The 17,886-nt window shown below is 37.5% G+C and overlaps 1 protein-coding gene across 12 annotated transcripts in view; it reads right to left on the minus strand.

Moving 5' to 3' along the window:
• The window catches only part of SDCCAG8 (serologically defined colon cancer antigen 8), a 108,557-nt gene that overhangs the window by 49,906 nt on the left and 40,765 nt on the right, over nt 1–17,886 (minus strand). For all 12 annotated transcript variants that reach the window (XR_005858115.2, XM_046939377.1, XM_046939376.1 and 9 more), the window contains one exon: nt 14,140–14,282. Coding sequence is in view for 11 of the 12 variants with exons in the window: in XM_046939377.1 (XP_046795333.1) it covers nt 14,140–14,282 (143 nt within the window). In the remaining variant the exon portion in view is untranslated. The remainder of the gene's footprint in view (nt 1–14,139; nt 14,283–17,886) is intronic.

A 17,886-nucleotide genomic window follows, 5' to 3' on the forward strand; every position in this document is an offset into this window, starting at 1 on the left:
GCATAACTATAAAGTTGTTGTCTGAAGTTTTAGTGTTCCAAATACTTAAGGTAAAGAAATACAACACAATAAGACTCCAAATTCTGCAGATAAAGAAGTAAATGTTGGTATTACTTAGTACCATACCTTGAAAATTAAGAGATAAGTATGCATCGTGCTCATATGTTAGGGTCAGGTAAGTAATAAGACAGAATCTGAAGATATCTCCCTTTCTTTAAGTCAAGTTTTTAGGAACCTTTTGTTTAGTGCTGGTTGGTTATCTTTTTTTTTTTTTTTTTTTTTATAAGGCTTACATATTATCATCTGATTGATCCCTATTAATATGAGGACGGCTATGACTGAGGACATAGCTGAGCAGTGTTCCATGTTCTCCCCTTGTGAAACAATGTAGATATGTAGATTTTTTATTGAAAAAAAAATGGGAGTAAATACAAGTATTGATTTTTCCTTACTTGTGTAAACTCACCACACTATGTTTGGTCTGGCCAGATTTTTATGGCGCTCACTTCTCTTACAGGGCAGAAGGAGAGGCATGACATGAATGTTTCTGATATCCAAAAATAAATGAAAAAAAAAAAAAAAAGCATGCATGCAAGTGGAAGAATTATGTAGAAATAACTTGTAAAAGCGTCATGATCAGGTCACTTTTTCAAATCCCTCCAAGAAGCTGAAAAATTGCCCTTCCTGTATCCCATTGTGGGAATTACCCACTGAGTTGCTCTTTCTGTCTGTTTCTGGGAGCTGACCGGATGCTGATTCTGGAGCTGGCTGCCAGGTCTTCTCAGTGGAAAGCTCAAGTTTCTGGAATCTGCCCCAGCCAGCACACTGTGTTTGGTGAGCTTCAGTACAAGCAACATTTATATGGTCACATTTTGCAGAGATTCAGTTAATACCTTAGTTGGTAAAACTGGAGAAATGCTTGATTTTTAAGAATGCAAATAGTATTATTTGTGAGAAGTGAAGCTTATGATTTTTTTGTTTTTACAATGAAAGACGTCTACTTATATTTGTTGGTAGACACAGAGAGCTTTGTAAAACAATAAAATACCAGAGTTTTCTTCTCGTAACTATGTGAAGAAGCTACTGAAAGCAATTACAAAAGTTATGCCTTAAGATAAGAGTTTAAAAGTGGTATGAAATTAAACATTCAAATTGATTAAACTTTTCAAATACAGACCTTCAAGAGAAGAAGATAGTATAGAAATAATTTTAAAGTGGAAACATCTTAAAAGTAGATTTATGAATGAAACAAATTTTTTTACTATCCTATCTGAGATAAGCAACCAGAAAAGTCAACCCTCCCCAGGCACTCATGCGTCACAAAAACACCTCAAACGTAAGGAACATTTCTGAGGGAGAAAGCAAGACAAGACAAAGCTCTGTCTATACTTCCAACTTTCTCAAGAGACTAGATACAAAGATTGGATAAACTTATAACTATTTTCCCCATGACGCAAATAATAAAATATGTTATACAAATCCATCCCCCTTCCCAGAATCCAAACAATTTCAACCTTGTTATACAACACCCTGCTTATTCTGAGAATTTCAACTTTGCTGAGATGGAAAGTTAGTGCCTATGCCTTCTTTGTTTCCACTGAAAGTTTTTTTTCCCAGTTTCCTGTACTTAAAGTATATTAACAACAGCTGGAGAGTGCCTATAACTCCTATAGATGTTTGTCCTTTATGTAGTATATAGTACTACAAGTTCTACAGAAAAAATAAAATACAAAGTCCAGACTTTCATTTTGACCTTTAAATCCTGCCAGAGGCATCACAGTATATTAAGGACTGTGAATGAAAATGACTCCTGTATTTTTGATTATTTGCTATGCTTGAAAACTTCTTCAAAACTTATCACTAACTAGAGATGATGATGATGGGCAAGCAAAAGATGGAAAGTTTTAAGGGAATATGAACTGAGAGACAGAGTATTATTCCTACAAAAGATTATACACTATGAAGAAGCTTTAAAACCGTTAACTTCAGCATATGCACTACTGCTGCTGTACCTATTGCTATGTACTGAATCTATTAACAAAATGAAAAGACTGGATTTCTCACTGCTGTTAAAATCAGCATGAAAGAAATAATTTTCAAGTAAGTAATCTATTAATAAAATATTATAAAATATTAATAAAATATTATAAAATATTCTATTACTTTAGTGTTTTTCCTTCAAAAGATACATACTGAAAACCACCGGTTTCTCAATGTAGACTGTAACTCCTTTTAAGTTTGGGTATTTCAATATGCCAACACTAAAAACACTAACTGAACTCTCTTTCACTGTTGGGAAAGAAAAAAAAAGAAAGTTTCTTTTCCTGGCACATCCATAAGCCTTGCCTGCAAGATACACACCTAGCACATAAACACCCAACCTGTAAATGTTATTACCATCAGACTGTGAACTGCTTGGCTGATAAGACCACATAGAAACATGCAATTAAGTACAGCATAGAAGTTGCACAGGAAGATACTACATGAGAAGAGGTGGTTTCTGTCAAGCCAGCGCATAGCACTAAGCACTTCACAGTATTGTGCCCTTTTCTACAAAATATTCTTTCCTCCTTTGCTCTTTGTTCCACAAGCCACTTTCACAGATGGCTTAATGTTGAAATGTTTGCTTCACATAGAAGATTTTTGCAGGCATTTACTTCGTACATATAGTTACATACATTATTTTCTCTATATTTAAAATGAAGGAGTAATTTCTTCGACTCATTGCTGTACCTGAATTTGGTACCAGCAGACTCTTATGTGGTTTTATAACAGTTTTAAGCCAGTCTAAGGCAACACTACCAGTTCAAGGTGCATTCTTTTTGTCCTCTGACAACCAGCATTCATAGAATTCCTCCAGAAGCAAACGATTGTTTCTTAAAAGAATCAGCTCCCTAAACTCTCTGATCATGTGGTCACCAGTATTAACCTAAGCAAAGGCCTGCAGATGTGTGGGTATGAGGCCAGGCAGAGCCACATGTTACCCCTCTAGGGAACTGCCTTTTCAGTAGCAGTACAGATTTAGACCACATCAGAACCATTGCAAATCTGTACTCCAAGGCTCAGCTTTTTGATACAGTACATGCAGACTTCAAGCTCCTACTGTTGAATCAAAAAATGATGCAGCTAAATGATGCAGAGATCTGATTTGCTATGAACGCAGTCTGTCAATTTAGATTTGTTTAAAAAAAAAAAAAATCCAATGATTTTGGTACACCAATTTTATACCAGCAAGCTTTGTGCTGAATCAGGTATCATCTGTCCCCCTGCAGCTGGCATAAAGTCAGCATAAACAGCGCATTGCATGCTCTGGCTAACTCAAAAGAAAAGTGACTGTGAGGCCACACCTGATCCGCATCAGATCAGCACAGTTGAATGATCCAGTAGATCACAGATGCACTCTGAATGCCTGCTGAACAGCCACCTCAAATTTTTCAGACATTCTGTTTGGGCAGACACACAACTTCCAGTCAAGCTACCATATTAGCCACAGGTCTGATGCTCTGAAGCTGTTAACTCTCCCTGACTATTGCTGAAGTTAAGAACTGAGGAACAGTACTCTCTGCCTCCCAAGGATCAAGCCTCACACGAACAGCCTGGGAAGAAGCAGAACTTCACACAACAATCAGCTCCTCATGAAGACAATCTGAAAGAGAACATTTACTGTGAAGATATTTAATCTAGGGTAAGCTAGACTTCTCCCCCATTCTACAGCAAAATACCACATATTCCAGCAATCTGACAATGCTGTGATCAAAAAGCAAGACCAAGCAAATATTATGCTAACGATACACTGTACTTGATGTTGATTTGCTTGGATGCTTGAATGTTACAGAAACACACCAATAAAAGACATGTTTATATACCCACATATCACAGGAACTAGATACAGACAGATGAGTCAAAAAAAAAAAATCCAGCCTTATGGGTCCTTCACTGGTTTGGTTAACTGTGGCATAATTTTGGTATCATCCTGTTTGAAACACTGTCTGCACGTTAATATTAGAGATAATGGACAAGTAGTACACAAGTCAAGGGTTGGTTGGTTGTTTTCTTTTTTAGTCAGGTTATTAATCTCTTCTTTATGCTGTCAAGATTTAAGGAGAAACATGTTTCAATAGCAACTTTAAAACTGAACTCACAAATTACTACCGTTATGTTAAGTGCTAGATATCCCACTGTGCAGTTTTGCTTTGTGAATTTTTACCTTCTTCCATGCACACTTTTAGCCACTGATCGCACAGCCTTTCAGTGTTTTCTGCCTTTTCCTTTAAATAAACTGGCTCTGGCTCCTTCCATCTGGTTCCCCTTCCGTCAGCAACCCTGCACCTGTTCACACCTCCTCTCCTGTTGGATTCCACTGAACATTTCCTCCTCTGCCAGGGCTATTCTGGCACTCGCAACCTTTCTGTCATTCAATCCATCTGTCAGAAGTGAACTTTGTTTACCGCAAGCTTCTGCTTTCTTCTTCAAGAAGCAAAGCCCCTCAAGGTCATTGTCAAATGAACTGTCGGTGTGGATTTAAATCCACTTCTGCTAACCAGCAGAAGATGAAGTTCTTTGCAGTTCTCTATTTATGAAGATCAGTTTGGGGTTTAAGAGAAATTATACAGAAGTAAAATAAGAGACTTTAGTCTTTTATTAACTCCAACAGCTAATATGTTTTTCTTCGTATATGTATACCTCCTTGCAAAGACTGGCATAATCTCTAAGAAGAACTTGCAAAGCTATATGAAGAAGTGAAAAAGGAAAAAATATGACAATAAAAATAATAAATGAAAGGTTTTGATTCATTTTAACACTGTGCAACAAAGATATTGATTGAAAATGCAAAGATAAAATAGGAACAGCCGATTAAGTTTATGAGTTTCCAAACTTACCTACAGATGTTTAAAATGTAACACTGTTTAAGGAGAAAAAAAAAACTTGAATATTTTTTCCTGTTTTTAAGCCTTGTAAACACATGTGTAAGTCTTTGTTAAAACACTGCCTTACACATTAGGATGAATTGTAAAGATTCTTTGTCAGAGCTGAGATTAAATTCATATTGTTGACAGGATACATTATTTTTAGCAACTCCTGTGCCTGTATTTCTTTTCAGGAATAGATTCTGATAGCTACAAACTCCTGGATTATTAACTAACCTCCTCGACAGTCTCACTCTTCTAAAATAAGAAACAACTTTCAATTTAACTGTCTGCATCTTGGGCATCCTTAAAAAAGGGGGGTGGGGGAAGAATTATTTCACCAAGATTAAATTTAGTACAAAAAAAAATATAAATACATATTTAAGTTTTATAAGAAATTATAATGAAACAACCATTTTATTACTCTGTTAAAAAAATGAATTTAAAGTAAAGCTTTCTGGGAGCAAATCCAAGAGCTAATCCGATCTCATTAGCAGAAACGCAGTTATACTTATGTTAGGTCTGAATTTGACTCTAATAAAAATTGCATTGACAAGTACTATGTAAGTTTAGCTCAATAATAACTTAACACTGATACATCCCTTACATGGGAATTAGTCCCTGCATTTGCAAGTAGATGTTTTCTGATGTTATGATCTTCTTCCTCAGGAAACTACATGCAGGTCAACAAAAGCACTGGAAATGGAAGAGGAACTTTGAGACAAACAGAATACAGAGCATCGTCCCACCTAATGACAAAGAAACATCTGATCTTTATTTTGAGCCCTGTAGAAGGCATCTGAACAACAAGGAGCAGCTAATCAAGAACAGTTGCTCCTGTTTCTGCAAAAGCAGAGTTTGATACTCGAATCACCAGGATACCACAGGGGTAACCAATGGCAGCATGCTACTAAACTCGCCAGGCTGCCAGCACAGACAGGGAAAGGAGGTCAGCTCTGTTGAGCAGCCGACGGCAGAAGCAGCATTCATCTGCTTGCTCAGGACAGGCTTCTCCCAGCTCACATTTCCCCCCGGCCAGTCAGCGGCACCAGGGCACCAAGTGCGGGGGTGGCAAGAGCAGCGGAGCAGCCAATGCTGGCATGCTCAGGTAATTTGCCTGCCTTCCTGCCTTCCTCCCTTCATCCACCAGCTACCTTCCACAGAGATGACAACCCTCAGGTTGATGCTCTTAAATGTCAAGTTACATCAAGTCTCTAATTAACGACCTTTTGGTTTCTCTGTTGAAATATTTTCTAGGCGAGAATTTCAGGAGCAGAATCTTGCATAAGGGAAGAAAAACAGTCACTGTGACAGCACAAAGTAAATGACTACCAGTGTGCTTTTAAAAGCACAAGGCAGCTTTTAAAGTTAAGTTCATAATTACCAAGTGCTGATAGGAAAAGCACATTTCAGCTTATTGTAAAATCCAGCTTTCAGATAGACTTGAGAGAAAAGCCCCAGACTAGGCAAGAAGGATAAAAATTAGAAACATTTCTCCAGTAGAGAATTCAGCCAAAAATCCAGCAGCCTTGAATACAAGTGTCTGAAAGATTATTACGGTTAAAAAAAATAAATCATTATCCTGTTGTCATTAGTCACACAAATAGAAAACATAATTTGAATGAAATTGAAGTAAATATTTGGTACACACACAAACTTATTACTGTTAGTGCTGAATAATAGCTGCTCAAAACAAAGACCTTCCAAAGATGCTTGTTTGCTGCAGCAGTCTCTTCCATATTTCATCTGAATTCACTGCTCGCTCCCAAGCACTCTAAGTACTGCTGCTCCCGAACCACCCTCTCCACGCAGCAGCATTTTGGCTGCCTCAGCAACCTGACGCGCTGTATAAAAGATGAAATCATTAGAGAAATTTGATGTGACCGCTCGCAGTTTAAATGCCACGGAGAAAAATTTACATAAATCCAAGACTGAAATCTGAAAACATATTTTGGGTTGGTTTGGTGGTTTCTTTTTTTTTTTTTTTTTTTTGTGAGAAATTTGTATCGCAGGGCAACAAATTAAGTAGTAAACCACGTCTGAATTCTTTACAAGTGAAAAAAGGTGATTTATAAAGACTTCAGTGTTCAAAATTAACAGCTGATTTTGGATTTCTATATTTGTTCACTTATCTTTTTTCTTCCTCTTTTAAACTTCATCAGTGCCCTTTTAATGTTTGTACGATAACCTTAAATATGTTTTAATGATTAAATAGAAAGATATTTAAATGTGTATTATCTTGACACAAGGTCTACAAGCTTCAAAATTTCTAAAAGGCATTGCCAGAACACGACAGAGCCGATTTATTTCAAATCACTCAGTATCAGTCTTCGTAAAGCAGCATATGGTCTTACCATGGCAGGTAAAATATTTTACCTTCTATAATAACGCAGAGCAGCTAATTTATCTACATGCTGTATAATGAGATAAACAATTTCAGCTGCACTAGGAAAACCTATAGGAAAGGGAGAAATCTATCTATCCTTCCCCTCACATTACTGATTTTTCTGCCTATACAGTCATGTAGTTGCTAACAATAGAAGTTATTCTTTCTTCCATCCCCTTCAATTACCTTAAAGCAAGACCTTCTTTTCAGCTGGGGAAATATTTGCAGTTCCTACAGCTGCAGCACAGCAGACTGAGACATTTTCATGGAGTTACTCAGGGAAAAAGGAAGGAAAAAAAGCCTTCCAAGATTATATTGCAAGTAAAGTAGAGTGAATGACAACTTTCAAAGCTACCATAATCATTTACTAATGTGCTGCTATACCAACTAAGTCTAATTTTTTCTGACAGTACCAAATTAGATTTATTGCAAAAAACTGCTGCATAAATAGCATATGGCCATGTTATACCACCTATTTCAAATCTGTGTAATGTATCCTCCCCTCCCTGCTCAAAACGAATAATTGAACCAAGTTACAAACCTTCTGCAAAAGAGAGATACATGAGTTCAAAAGCAGATGCAGGAGATGTACATCCCCTTTTTAATTGTCTAAGAAAAGCACCCTACACCGTGATCAAATACAACTGGACAGTAGTAAGTCAGGCTCCCTTTGTTACACTTTGGGATGCTATTACCCTCTTTGATAAAATTTTGCTTTCATTTCTCTTTCAAGCTGACAGTCATCGACTTAGGGTATGACCCACTAATCTTCCCTTATGTGACCACCTCTCACTTGCATAAGAAATCCTCCTCAATTTTATTTCTTATACGGATAAAATTTTTCATGTCACTCAAGATCAGAAGGCTCAGACCTTAATTCACTTTTCACAAGCTCTCATTTACGAAGAAGTGCCTCCTCTACGCAAAAACAAAACATCAGAAGACTCTTCTCAGTGATCACTGGGGCCCAGCTCTGTGGGAAGCTGCCGACCTACAGCTCTTCCTCATTTCAGTAGGAAGCAGAGTTTTCTCATCGGTTTGCAGGATCAGTCCCCACATTCACATGCTTTTGCATTTCTACAGATCTCCAAGTTCTACATTTAACGTGCCACCACAGCAAAATGCAACCCCACGCATCCTTATATTGTGGGACAGAGTGAGAGCAAACAATGCTTGTGCAGGGCACAGGCAGCCTGATGCACCTCGCAGGGCTGGGCCAGAGGCTCAGGAGGCTGCACGAGGCCGGGCAGCCAGCTCATGCCTCCCATCACTGCGAGCGGCAGCCAGGCGCTCTATCCGCCCCAAAGTTTGTGCAGCTTCTGCCTAGAAAGACATTGCAAGGTCTTATCTCGGACCAACGGGCACACCACTGCACACATCGCGGAAGGCTGCGGCTACCCCGCCGCTTGCCTCTCTGTGGTCAGTCCTCCCAGCTGCCCTATCTGTTACTGTCTGATTAGTTCTGCTAAGGAGCCCCTCCCCGGCCAGCTTTCCCCGCCATCTGTTCCACACGCGATGGCTGCTGCCCAGCAGCCTCGCGCTGCCCTCCTACCTGGCACCCGGCTCCCGGCCTTACCCCAAAGTGCTAACACAGGTTCTCGCTGCTGGCAGAGTCAGGATTTCATTACTACTACTTTGACAAGTGCAGGGTTGTTTGTAATTTCTCTTTTATCCTGATTTTGATTGTACAACCACCTCCCACTGATTCAGTTTGCTTCAGTTTTGTTGCTCACAGATTTTACTCTCCACATTAATCTCCCTCTGGCATGTTACTGCATCTGTTCCCTTTTTTATTATTAATTTTCAAATTCCCACCATTTTTGACAAAAAGGAGGTAATCTACACTCTGCTTCTGCCCATTTCATTTTCTTTAATTTGGAAGATAAGTATGAAAGCATGCCAAAGAAGTTAATTCTCCGTTAACAGTTTATTTTCTGGCATCCCGATGCCTTTGTATATGAGAAACAGATAGAAATAAATGTTGACTGAATCGCAACAACGCAGTTGCAACCGTCCCTAAATTTAATGAAAAGTAAACATACGAAGCAAGATCTAAAAAGTTTATTAGTTATCGGAGTTGTTTCATGTTCTCACTCCCCCCGCATCTGAAAATTATGGTTTTGTGTAAAATCAGCAAATGTAAAAAATAAAAAATAAAAAAAATCTGAAATCAATCGCTGCTTACACTTTATTTCTGTTTTTCCCCTTCCCCCCCTCCCCAGTATAAGTGCTATTGCTCCTTTCCTCAGCCAGCCAGTCTGGGAACATAAAACAGTATCTCAGTCATTTAATATTAGCAACAACATTTCCTTGACTGTTATCTTCCTTCCAGCAGAGTCGATGGACTCTTTGTGATGTGCTAAGACTGTTGGAAAAAGTGTGCTGCTAACTATTGTTTCCTAGAAAAAAAAATGAAACAACAAACACCCAAACACACAGCAGATAATATTAGGCATTGTGCAAGTACCTTGCTGACTATGTAGAACTAAATCCTACAAATCCAGAAGTTAATTTATATTTTAGAATTTAGTAGTAAAGATTAAATGGGAAATCTGATGTCTGAGGTACACATCAATTCTAGCAATTCTAATAAGGAATGCTGGTGACATCACGAGGCACAAAAACAAAGCTGTGACTAAATAATGCCACAGGAACCTGGAGGTGGAATGATAGATTTACGTGCTTTATTTATTATACATGCACTACAATTAGAGTTAATGGTGTTGTTGAAATTAACAAGAGGCTGCTAGGGAGACCTGTGCATAGCAGGAAGGCACTACTAAAATCCACTGCATTCCCCAGATACCACAGTCTCTGATACACTTTCCAGATAATACTTTCTAGATAATGTTTGACTTGTAGAAATGAGGGAGAAAAGAAAAATCACATAACTGAAAACATGAAGAACGACAACATCCCCTTGTCCACTTTTATCCTTCAAGGAAGCAGCACAGGCATTCAGTTACCCTGACACATCACATTTAACTGAACAGAGAAGCGCAGTTTGTTATATGGGTTAGTAACTTTTCTTCACCTGGAAGTCACTCAGTACTGTTTGTAATGTTTTCTATATGCAAACAATAATAGTAAATAATAAATAAAAAATCTGCTTCAATTCTATTCCATTACACCTCCCATTAAATTTTAGATGGCATTACATCCAAGTGTATCCTGAGCCCTCTTCCTATGTCCGTGTCTGAGAAAATACACGATGACACAGAAGAAGTTCAATTTTGAAATTCTGTGATTCCTCCAATTCTTAAGATTTAACTGTTCTGGCATAAGAAAACAAGAACTACATCTGACAAACCGAAGCAAGTAATACATTCTGATTTGTTTTGTAACAAAAAGAGGAAAGACTTTCGAATGATGACTTCATTACACTAGAATAGTGAAAGTTTTTATTAAATTAGATGACATGCTAAAATCTTTGCAAGCTGTTAAGGTCTTGCATCTTTCATGTGATCTTTTCCACTAGCATACCAACATGACTTCTAACAGTCACTCTCCATGAGCCAAGAACAATAGATCTGTATGTTCTATACGCCTTGAGGAACAGATTCAGATAAGTTTCATCAGCAAGACCCAACCATGTCAAAGTAACAACTTAAAATTGACTTTAGAAGTAATTTCAGAAGATTTTTCTACTAAGGAAACTACAAAAAGTAAACAATAAAATAATAATCAAAAGTAAGGCTAACAAAACTACAAAAAAGTTATGCAAGTATGGTCAGATTTGTTATGTGGTGACATCTACAGAATTACAACTGACAGCTGAAACTACACTGCAAAGGTTCCATATTTTCCCAGTTATTTGGAAACATACATGTTAGAATTACTAACTAGATTCAATAGCAGGAAGGCATGTTAATAGCAAAGATTTCTAAGCAACATATTGCTCCAGAAACAAAGGTGACAGAAAAAGGCAAATTTCAACTCTGTGCAATGGTTTAGAATAGCTAATTGTAACCTCTTTCTTGATTTTTTTAACAAGTACACTTTGCTAACTTAGAAGCTGTTTAGCAGTTAATCAATCAGCGGGGTTTGAAAACTGGGATACAAGAAAAGAAGTGGGACTCCTGAAGAAGAGTAGAGCTCAGCAGAGCACTTTTTTCCTCACTAAGAGATTGTATGCTCTTTCTCATTTAATCTGTTTGTACAATCTTTACTGTCTCACATTTGTATACTAGAATCTAAAGCTCTTGTATTCATTTTATTATTCTATTTATTTACAATATCCAAGCTTAGAATCAGTGGATTAGTGAAGAACTTCTCATTAGTAATTTACTAAGTCATACAAAGCAAAACATTCTTTCTGTAACTCCTCAGCTACATATAATTTTTGCCAGAACAAAGAAAGTTCATGCAAGGCAACAGAAACACCATCCACAGCGGTATAACAGCAGTACAGGACTCCCTCAAGTCGAGCTTTTAGAGGAGACTTGAAGTTGACCAGCTGGTTCTGTCCTGAAAATAGGGAAATCAGTAAGATGAGGCCAAGGCCAGAATACCCAGGAGATGCACTGAATCAGTGCAATTTCTGTAGCGACCTCCCACAGGCAGGACTCTAGAGCTTAAAATCTGTTTTCCTTGGCAAATGCCACAGTGAACAATTCCACAAGCCCCATAGGATTGCTATTACCACTATCCTTCAAGTGAGTATTTTCTCTGGCACAGCTGCCATTTCAGGTGAAGGGAATAAAGAACGAAGGGGGACAGACTGCAAGTGAATCAAGTTCACATATGACAACTATGGATGTACAGCTCCATTAAAAACACACTGTCTGGACAACACAGAACTGTAATGCCATCAGACATCTAAATCTTGACCCTTCACTAGTACAGTAAGCTTGTTCTACCAGAAGTGATCTGAGGAGGAGAGTACAGGCTGAGAAAAAGTGTAATTTGAGTTGGGTATCTTTCTTCTGTGACTTGGGGAAAACGGAAGACAGTATGAGAAGATCTCTAGCCCTGTGCCACCAATACAGGTACACAGGGACCAGGGGTAATAGTTCAGAAGCAATACATATCTCATCCTTCCTCAACCATCACTTGTGACATTAGCATCACCTACTGTATTTCTGGAAAGAAGATAAGGAGAATATTAAAAAAAAAAAACCTAAGTAGTATTATAGAATTTGAGTTACATGAAGGAAAAATATTTTAATCAATTTCCCAAGCTTTAATGTATGCATCTTTCTCATGATCACATGCCAGCATAGAAAACATTTTAATATCTAAAATGTACACTTACAATCAGAAAACATAATATGAACATGAAGCATAAAAAATAAACAAAGATTAGGACATCTCAGAAGAGTGGCCACACTTGGTCAAACAAAGAAGCTGTACTAATGCAGTGCCTGCCTCAAAAAGCAGATAAAAGCAGATGCCTATTAAAGACTGTAAGAACAGGGCCAGCATAGGGCATTACTTGCCCCAAACACTGTTCCCAGCCTCCAGTGATTTGCAGCTCACAAAATTCCCAAGTCAGACCCCATAGACTGAAAACATACCTGAGTCATCTGTATGTTAGGTACCTACCCAGAGGTGTCACGCTATGTAAAAGAAGTAAATAGTGTCTTTTTTTTTTTTTAAACAAGCCACACATTTTCACAAAAATTCATTGGCTAGTCAGACTTCCTCCAAGATATCCAGAGTTTTATTGCATATAATCAGCCTTTTGCTAAAAGGAGCGTGGTAAGCCATTTGGTTAACTATCACAACAAATCATTATTAATAAAGTTCTGCTAAATCAAAACTTTAGATATCTTAACAACTCACCCAAAACTTTTTTCAAGTTCATTAACCTCTAGCATATTTTTTCTCTAAATACAGGCTGTTAGAGTGGTACTTTCTTCCATCTGTTAAACTGCCGTGCTCTGAATTACACAGAAATGTAGCTGAATAAAAAACCGATTCATTGAATTTAATAGTTTAGATGAAGCTCTACTTTATTTCCATTTACTCAATGGCAGAATTCTCAGAAAGCCCAAAGAGTACAAGACTTGAACATGCAGACATTCTGTTAAGTGATAAAAATCCGAGGGTTTTTTCCCCTCCCGTGTAAAATTTAAACTAACTCAACTTTCTGATTAAGGACTGAGTAAAAGTCTTCAGATTTCTATCTAGATACTCAGTTTTCAGGTGAGAAGAGGGGAGGAGTTAGAAAAAAACCAACACATACACAACCCAAAAGCTTCCAACAGTAAGACAATAGTGCTGTGTGTGACAAAAGGAAAAAAAAATAAGCTGGAAAAAATAATTGGCAGGATACTCTTCTGTTATCTTCAAGAAATGTGTAATGAATAACGTAACATATCCCCTGAACAAGAGACTTCAACACCCTCTGCACATACTTGAGTTTATCTCCTAGGTGTAGACAGTAATATTACCTTTTGATTGTTTAATCTTCGAGGAAGCTTAGCATGATTAGGTATATTTATACGTTTCTGGTCACTCACCTGCACAAACCTCACATTATTAATCTGCAAATTCCTTTGCTTAAGGGTGCTGCTGTACATTACAGTCTGAAATGACATTTTAAAGTATCCTTGTCCCATCAAACACAGTAACAAGAAAGTAGCTGCACCCTTCCTGGCTCTTTTTCCTGCCTACAAACAAGTGTGGTACCTCACCACTGGAGTTAAACATTGCCTTTGCTTCACACTAGCAATTCACTTTTAGCTGCTTATAGTTTATAACTGAGTCATTCAAGACTCCACTCCTAATATGATTGAGGGCTGCCCATGCAATGACTGCAGCTATCAGCTGTGGGGAAAGCCTGTGGCAAAAACATTAGCAGAATGAAATTGGTACTATAGCATGTAATAGGATAAGGGGTACCTGGTGAGGTGCAGTTGGTGCTCAGATTTACTCAGCAGTTCTGTCAGTTTTAGGCAGTCCTCTCTGGCTCCTGCCACATCCTGCTGGGCTTGTTCCAAACGCTGCTTGTTTCCATTCAGCTCTAATCCCAGCTTTTCTATTTTCTTAGAAAATTGTAGAACCATAGAAAGTATATTTAAGAAATGCATGGAAAAATATTTAAAGATAGTAAATCTTAATGTGATAAAAACTCCTGAAAAATAACATGTATTTTTGCTTTACAACAAAAGTAATTTGATGATTAAAAAACTGCAAAACAAGTAAATTAAAGTATTTGACATTATATTCTCATGGAAAGTCAAAATGCATATCATATATATACCACAAATATATTAATACACAATCAAGATTATTGTATTTGCATGTTTAAGAAATCCACATTGCAATCATTTTCTTATTTCCTCATGTGAATGCTTCTATATATGTATCTATAACTCACTGCATCAAAAAGCCATAAAGCAGAATAGTGACAGTGTTTAGATGCTGCCAGACATAGGATATCTCCTGTGTTTACCTAGTTTGCTTATCTATTACACAAGCAACAATGCATGGGAACCAAGCTCTTGTCATACTCTTAAAATATTACGTTAAGAGAATACAGGTGATTCTGTGATTTTGCTGTTATAAGACAAGTTATTTATGACTGAACCCTAAACACTGGTGATGGTTAACCCTGCCATATTCTTTACGTTATAAGTCTTTATATGTCAACTAAACCAAGAAAGTAAACCTGATTTAGGTAATGAGTACATTAATTTATCACACATACAACCATCAGGAAAGTTGTAGGACCAGCATCTTTGATTTGACCCTGGACATACTAATGCCAACTTGATCATAGTATCAACACTTGAAACATTTTCTATAGCATTCTCAGAAGAAATAGAGACCATGTATAACATACAAGTACCTGTAGGAATACATTTGAAACATAATGCAATGCTTTGTCATAAGGATGTTCTAAGGATGGCAGCGTAGTACAGAATAAGCTAACAATATATGCTTTTTAAGGTAGTAGCTATCTTACACAAAATCCCTACATAAATATTTATTCATTGTTGGAGCTAGAGAGAAATTGTACATTTTTAAGACATCTAAACTGTGAAGGGACATTTGCAGTACAGAATAAAATTGTCCCTGTAAGGAGTCGGTGCTGAATAGCTATTATACTTCAAATTCATACCATAACTTATTTTGTCATAGCTTTCTCATGTAGACAAGCCTTACTATCTTCTTCAGTTAATTAAATTATTCATTCAAACAACTACAAGAACAAATGAATGTAATTCAGTGCCAATATTTGCACTTGAAGCATCTTTGTAATAATGTTGTCTCTGTTCCTCTTGTGAAAATGTTAGCTCAAATCTCTTCCAGTATGTTATGATGTTGCAGATAAACACAATTTCTCCATCCAGAAAAAGGTTTCATGATGTTCTTTTTATTTATCAAGATACTGCTATTAGATACTGGTAATTACTGTATAATTTTCCCCTAAGACCACTCAACAAAGGTTCATGAAGTATGTTTTGATTAGAATTTGAATGTCACCTTTATGATATAGGACACCTCCGAAATTAAATTGGTAATTTTGATTGTGAATACAAAGTGAGTGAAAGTATTTGCAAGATCATTAGTCTTCTTCCCCTTCAAAGACTATAACAACCCATGACACCATGAGAATATTTTCAAACCAAGCTACATATACTTTGTCTTGTCATTTATTTCCGGAGACACCTACATACTTTAAGTAGAACAACAGAAGTCTCAGCAAGTTTTCTGCATTCTAGTTTTCTCAACAGCAGTAGTTTGACAATATCATTTCTCCATTTATTTTAAATCAGGACATGACTTTTTCCCATTTTTACAAGCTAAAAACAGAAACATCCTGCAATGCTCTTTAAGATTTGCTTTAAAAATATCTTACAAAAACCCACAAAAATATGAATTAGTTGAAAAGAAGCAACCAAGTATTTGAAAAAGCATAACCACAGCTGTGAACATCAATACACTTCACCGCCACTCCAGAGAAAAGCCTCAGTGAACAGAAGGGCTTTACACCATTCCCACAAGTTAAATGAGCTCAGTCAGGTTTTGACAAAGACCTACAGAAGGAAGCAAATTCAAAGCAGAATAATCTCTGGTGAAAATGTTCTATCAGCCAGATGTTGAACCCTCAGGTTTCAACCCTAAAACGCATCCACAGATTTCAGCTGTCATGGATATGCAGAGTGAAAGAAATGAATTCTCAATCAACGACTCCATAACAGGATCTTTAAGAACTCATAGGGGTCTTATGACTTCCATAAAAAGTAACAAGGAAGTAAATACAGGTTTTCAAGACCAACTTTACTTAGAATCATAGAATCACTCAGGTTGAAAAAGACCTTAAAGATCATTGAGTCCAACCATGACCTAACCATACTACCCTCACTAACAACCCTCCGCTAAATCATGTCCCCGAGCACCACATCCAAATGATTTTTAAACACACTCAGGGATGGTGACTCAACCACCTCCCTGGGGAGCTGATTCCAGTGCTTAACAACCCCTTCTGTAAAGAAGTTTTTCCTGATATCCAACCTAAACTTATCCTGGTGCAACTTGAGGCCATTTCCCCTCATCCTGTCACCACTGAGAAGAAACCAATCCCGCTCTCACTGTAAGCATCTTTCAGATATTGGAAGAAAGCAATAAGGCCTTCCCTCAGCCTCCTTTTCCCCAGACTAAACAGCCCCAGTTCCCTCAGCCACTCCTCATAGGGCATACTTCTGCTACTTTAATCAGTAACCCCAACATTCCACATCAGATGCTTCTTTCCGCACACATACAGGTGCATGTACATGTGTTTGTGAGTATGTATATAGAAAGATATCTTAATTACCAGTATTTAGACATATCACAACGCAAGTGATGAGACAGGAATTCTAACCTGGCAATGGCCATAGCAGAACTAGCAGACTATCTCACAAGAAAAGGATGGGAAAAAACTAATGTCACCCAAGAGGACACACTAACAAGCAAGTCACAGATCACAGGTGTCTGATCCAGGCATACTTTAGAGACATCAACTAAACAATTCTTAAGAAACAGTTATTAAAAACAACTTGGTAGAAGCCAAGCATTATTATGTTGAAAACTCACAGCCCAGTTCCAGATGCTAGATGCTCCCTCAGTTTAGTAACTCAGACAATGGCTTGAAACACACAGAGCCTCTGAACTTGAGATCTGTTCATACATCAATAAAAACAAAACTTTCCCTGTCCTGCAAACAACGCCAGACTCAAAAATGTATACATTTTGTTCAGAAATATCACAAGTCAAGCTCATCACAACGTAATCAGAATTCAAAATACAGAGAAACTCCATAATCAATGAGTTTTCTTCACTGTTCCTCCAAGGAACCTTATCAGATAGCGTCTTTCCAAAGCTAGTCAGATGCAGGCTAGTTTTTGTGCTAATTTTAGTACACATTTCTTCTACTGGGAAGCTGCAAGCAGTTCTGTAGCTGCTCTCCAGGCCTTAGCATAACTGTAGGGAGAAGCAGAAACAAACCACCAACTAAAGTATTTTGATGACAACTCCACTTCTCATGCAGCGTTAATTTGATCCCTCAGAGCCTATCACTTGCAATGCAACTTTTTACATGATCAGATAATATTTCTTCAAGATACTTTTTTTTTTTTTTTTACTTAATGTATGTGAGAGACA

The sequence above is a fragment of the Gallus gallus genome, chromosome 3 (genome assembly GCF_016699485.2).
Source record: "Gallus gallus isolate bGalGal1 chromosome 3, bGalGal1.mat.broiler.GRCg7b, whole genome shotgun sequence".
Classification (NCBI taxonomy): Eukaryota; Metazoa; Chordata; class Aves; order Galliformes; family Phasianidae; genus Gallus; species Gallus gallus.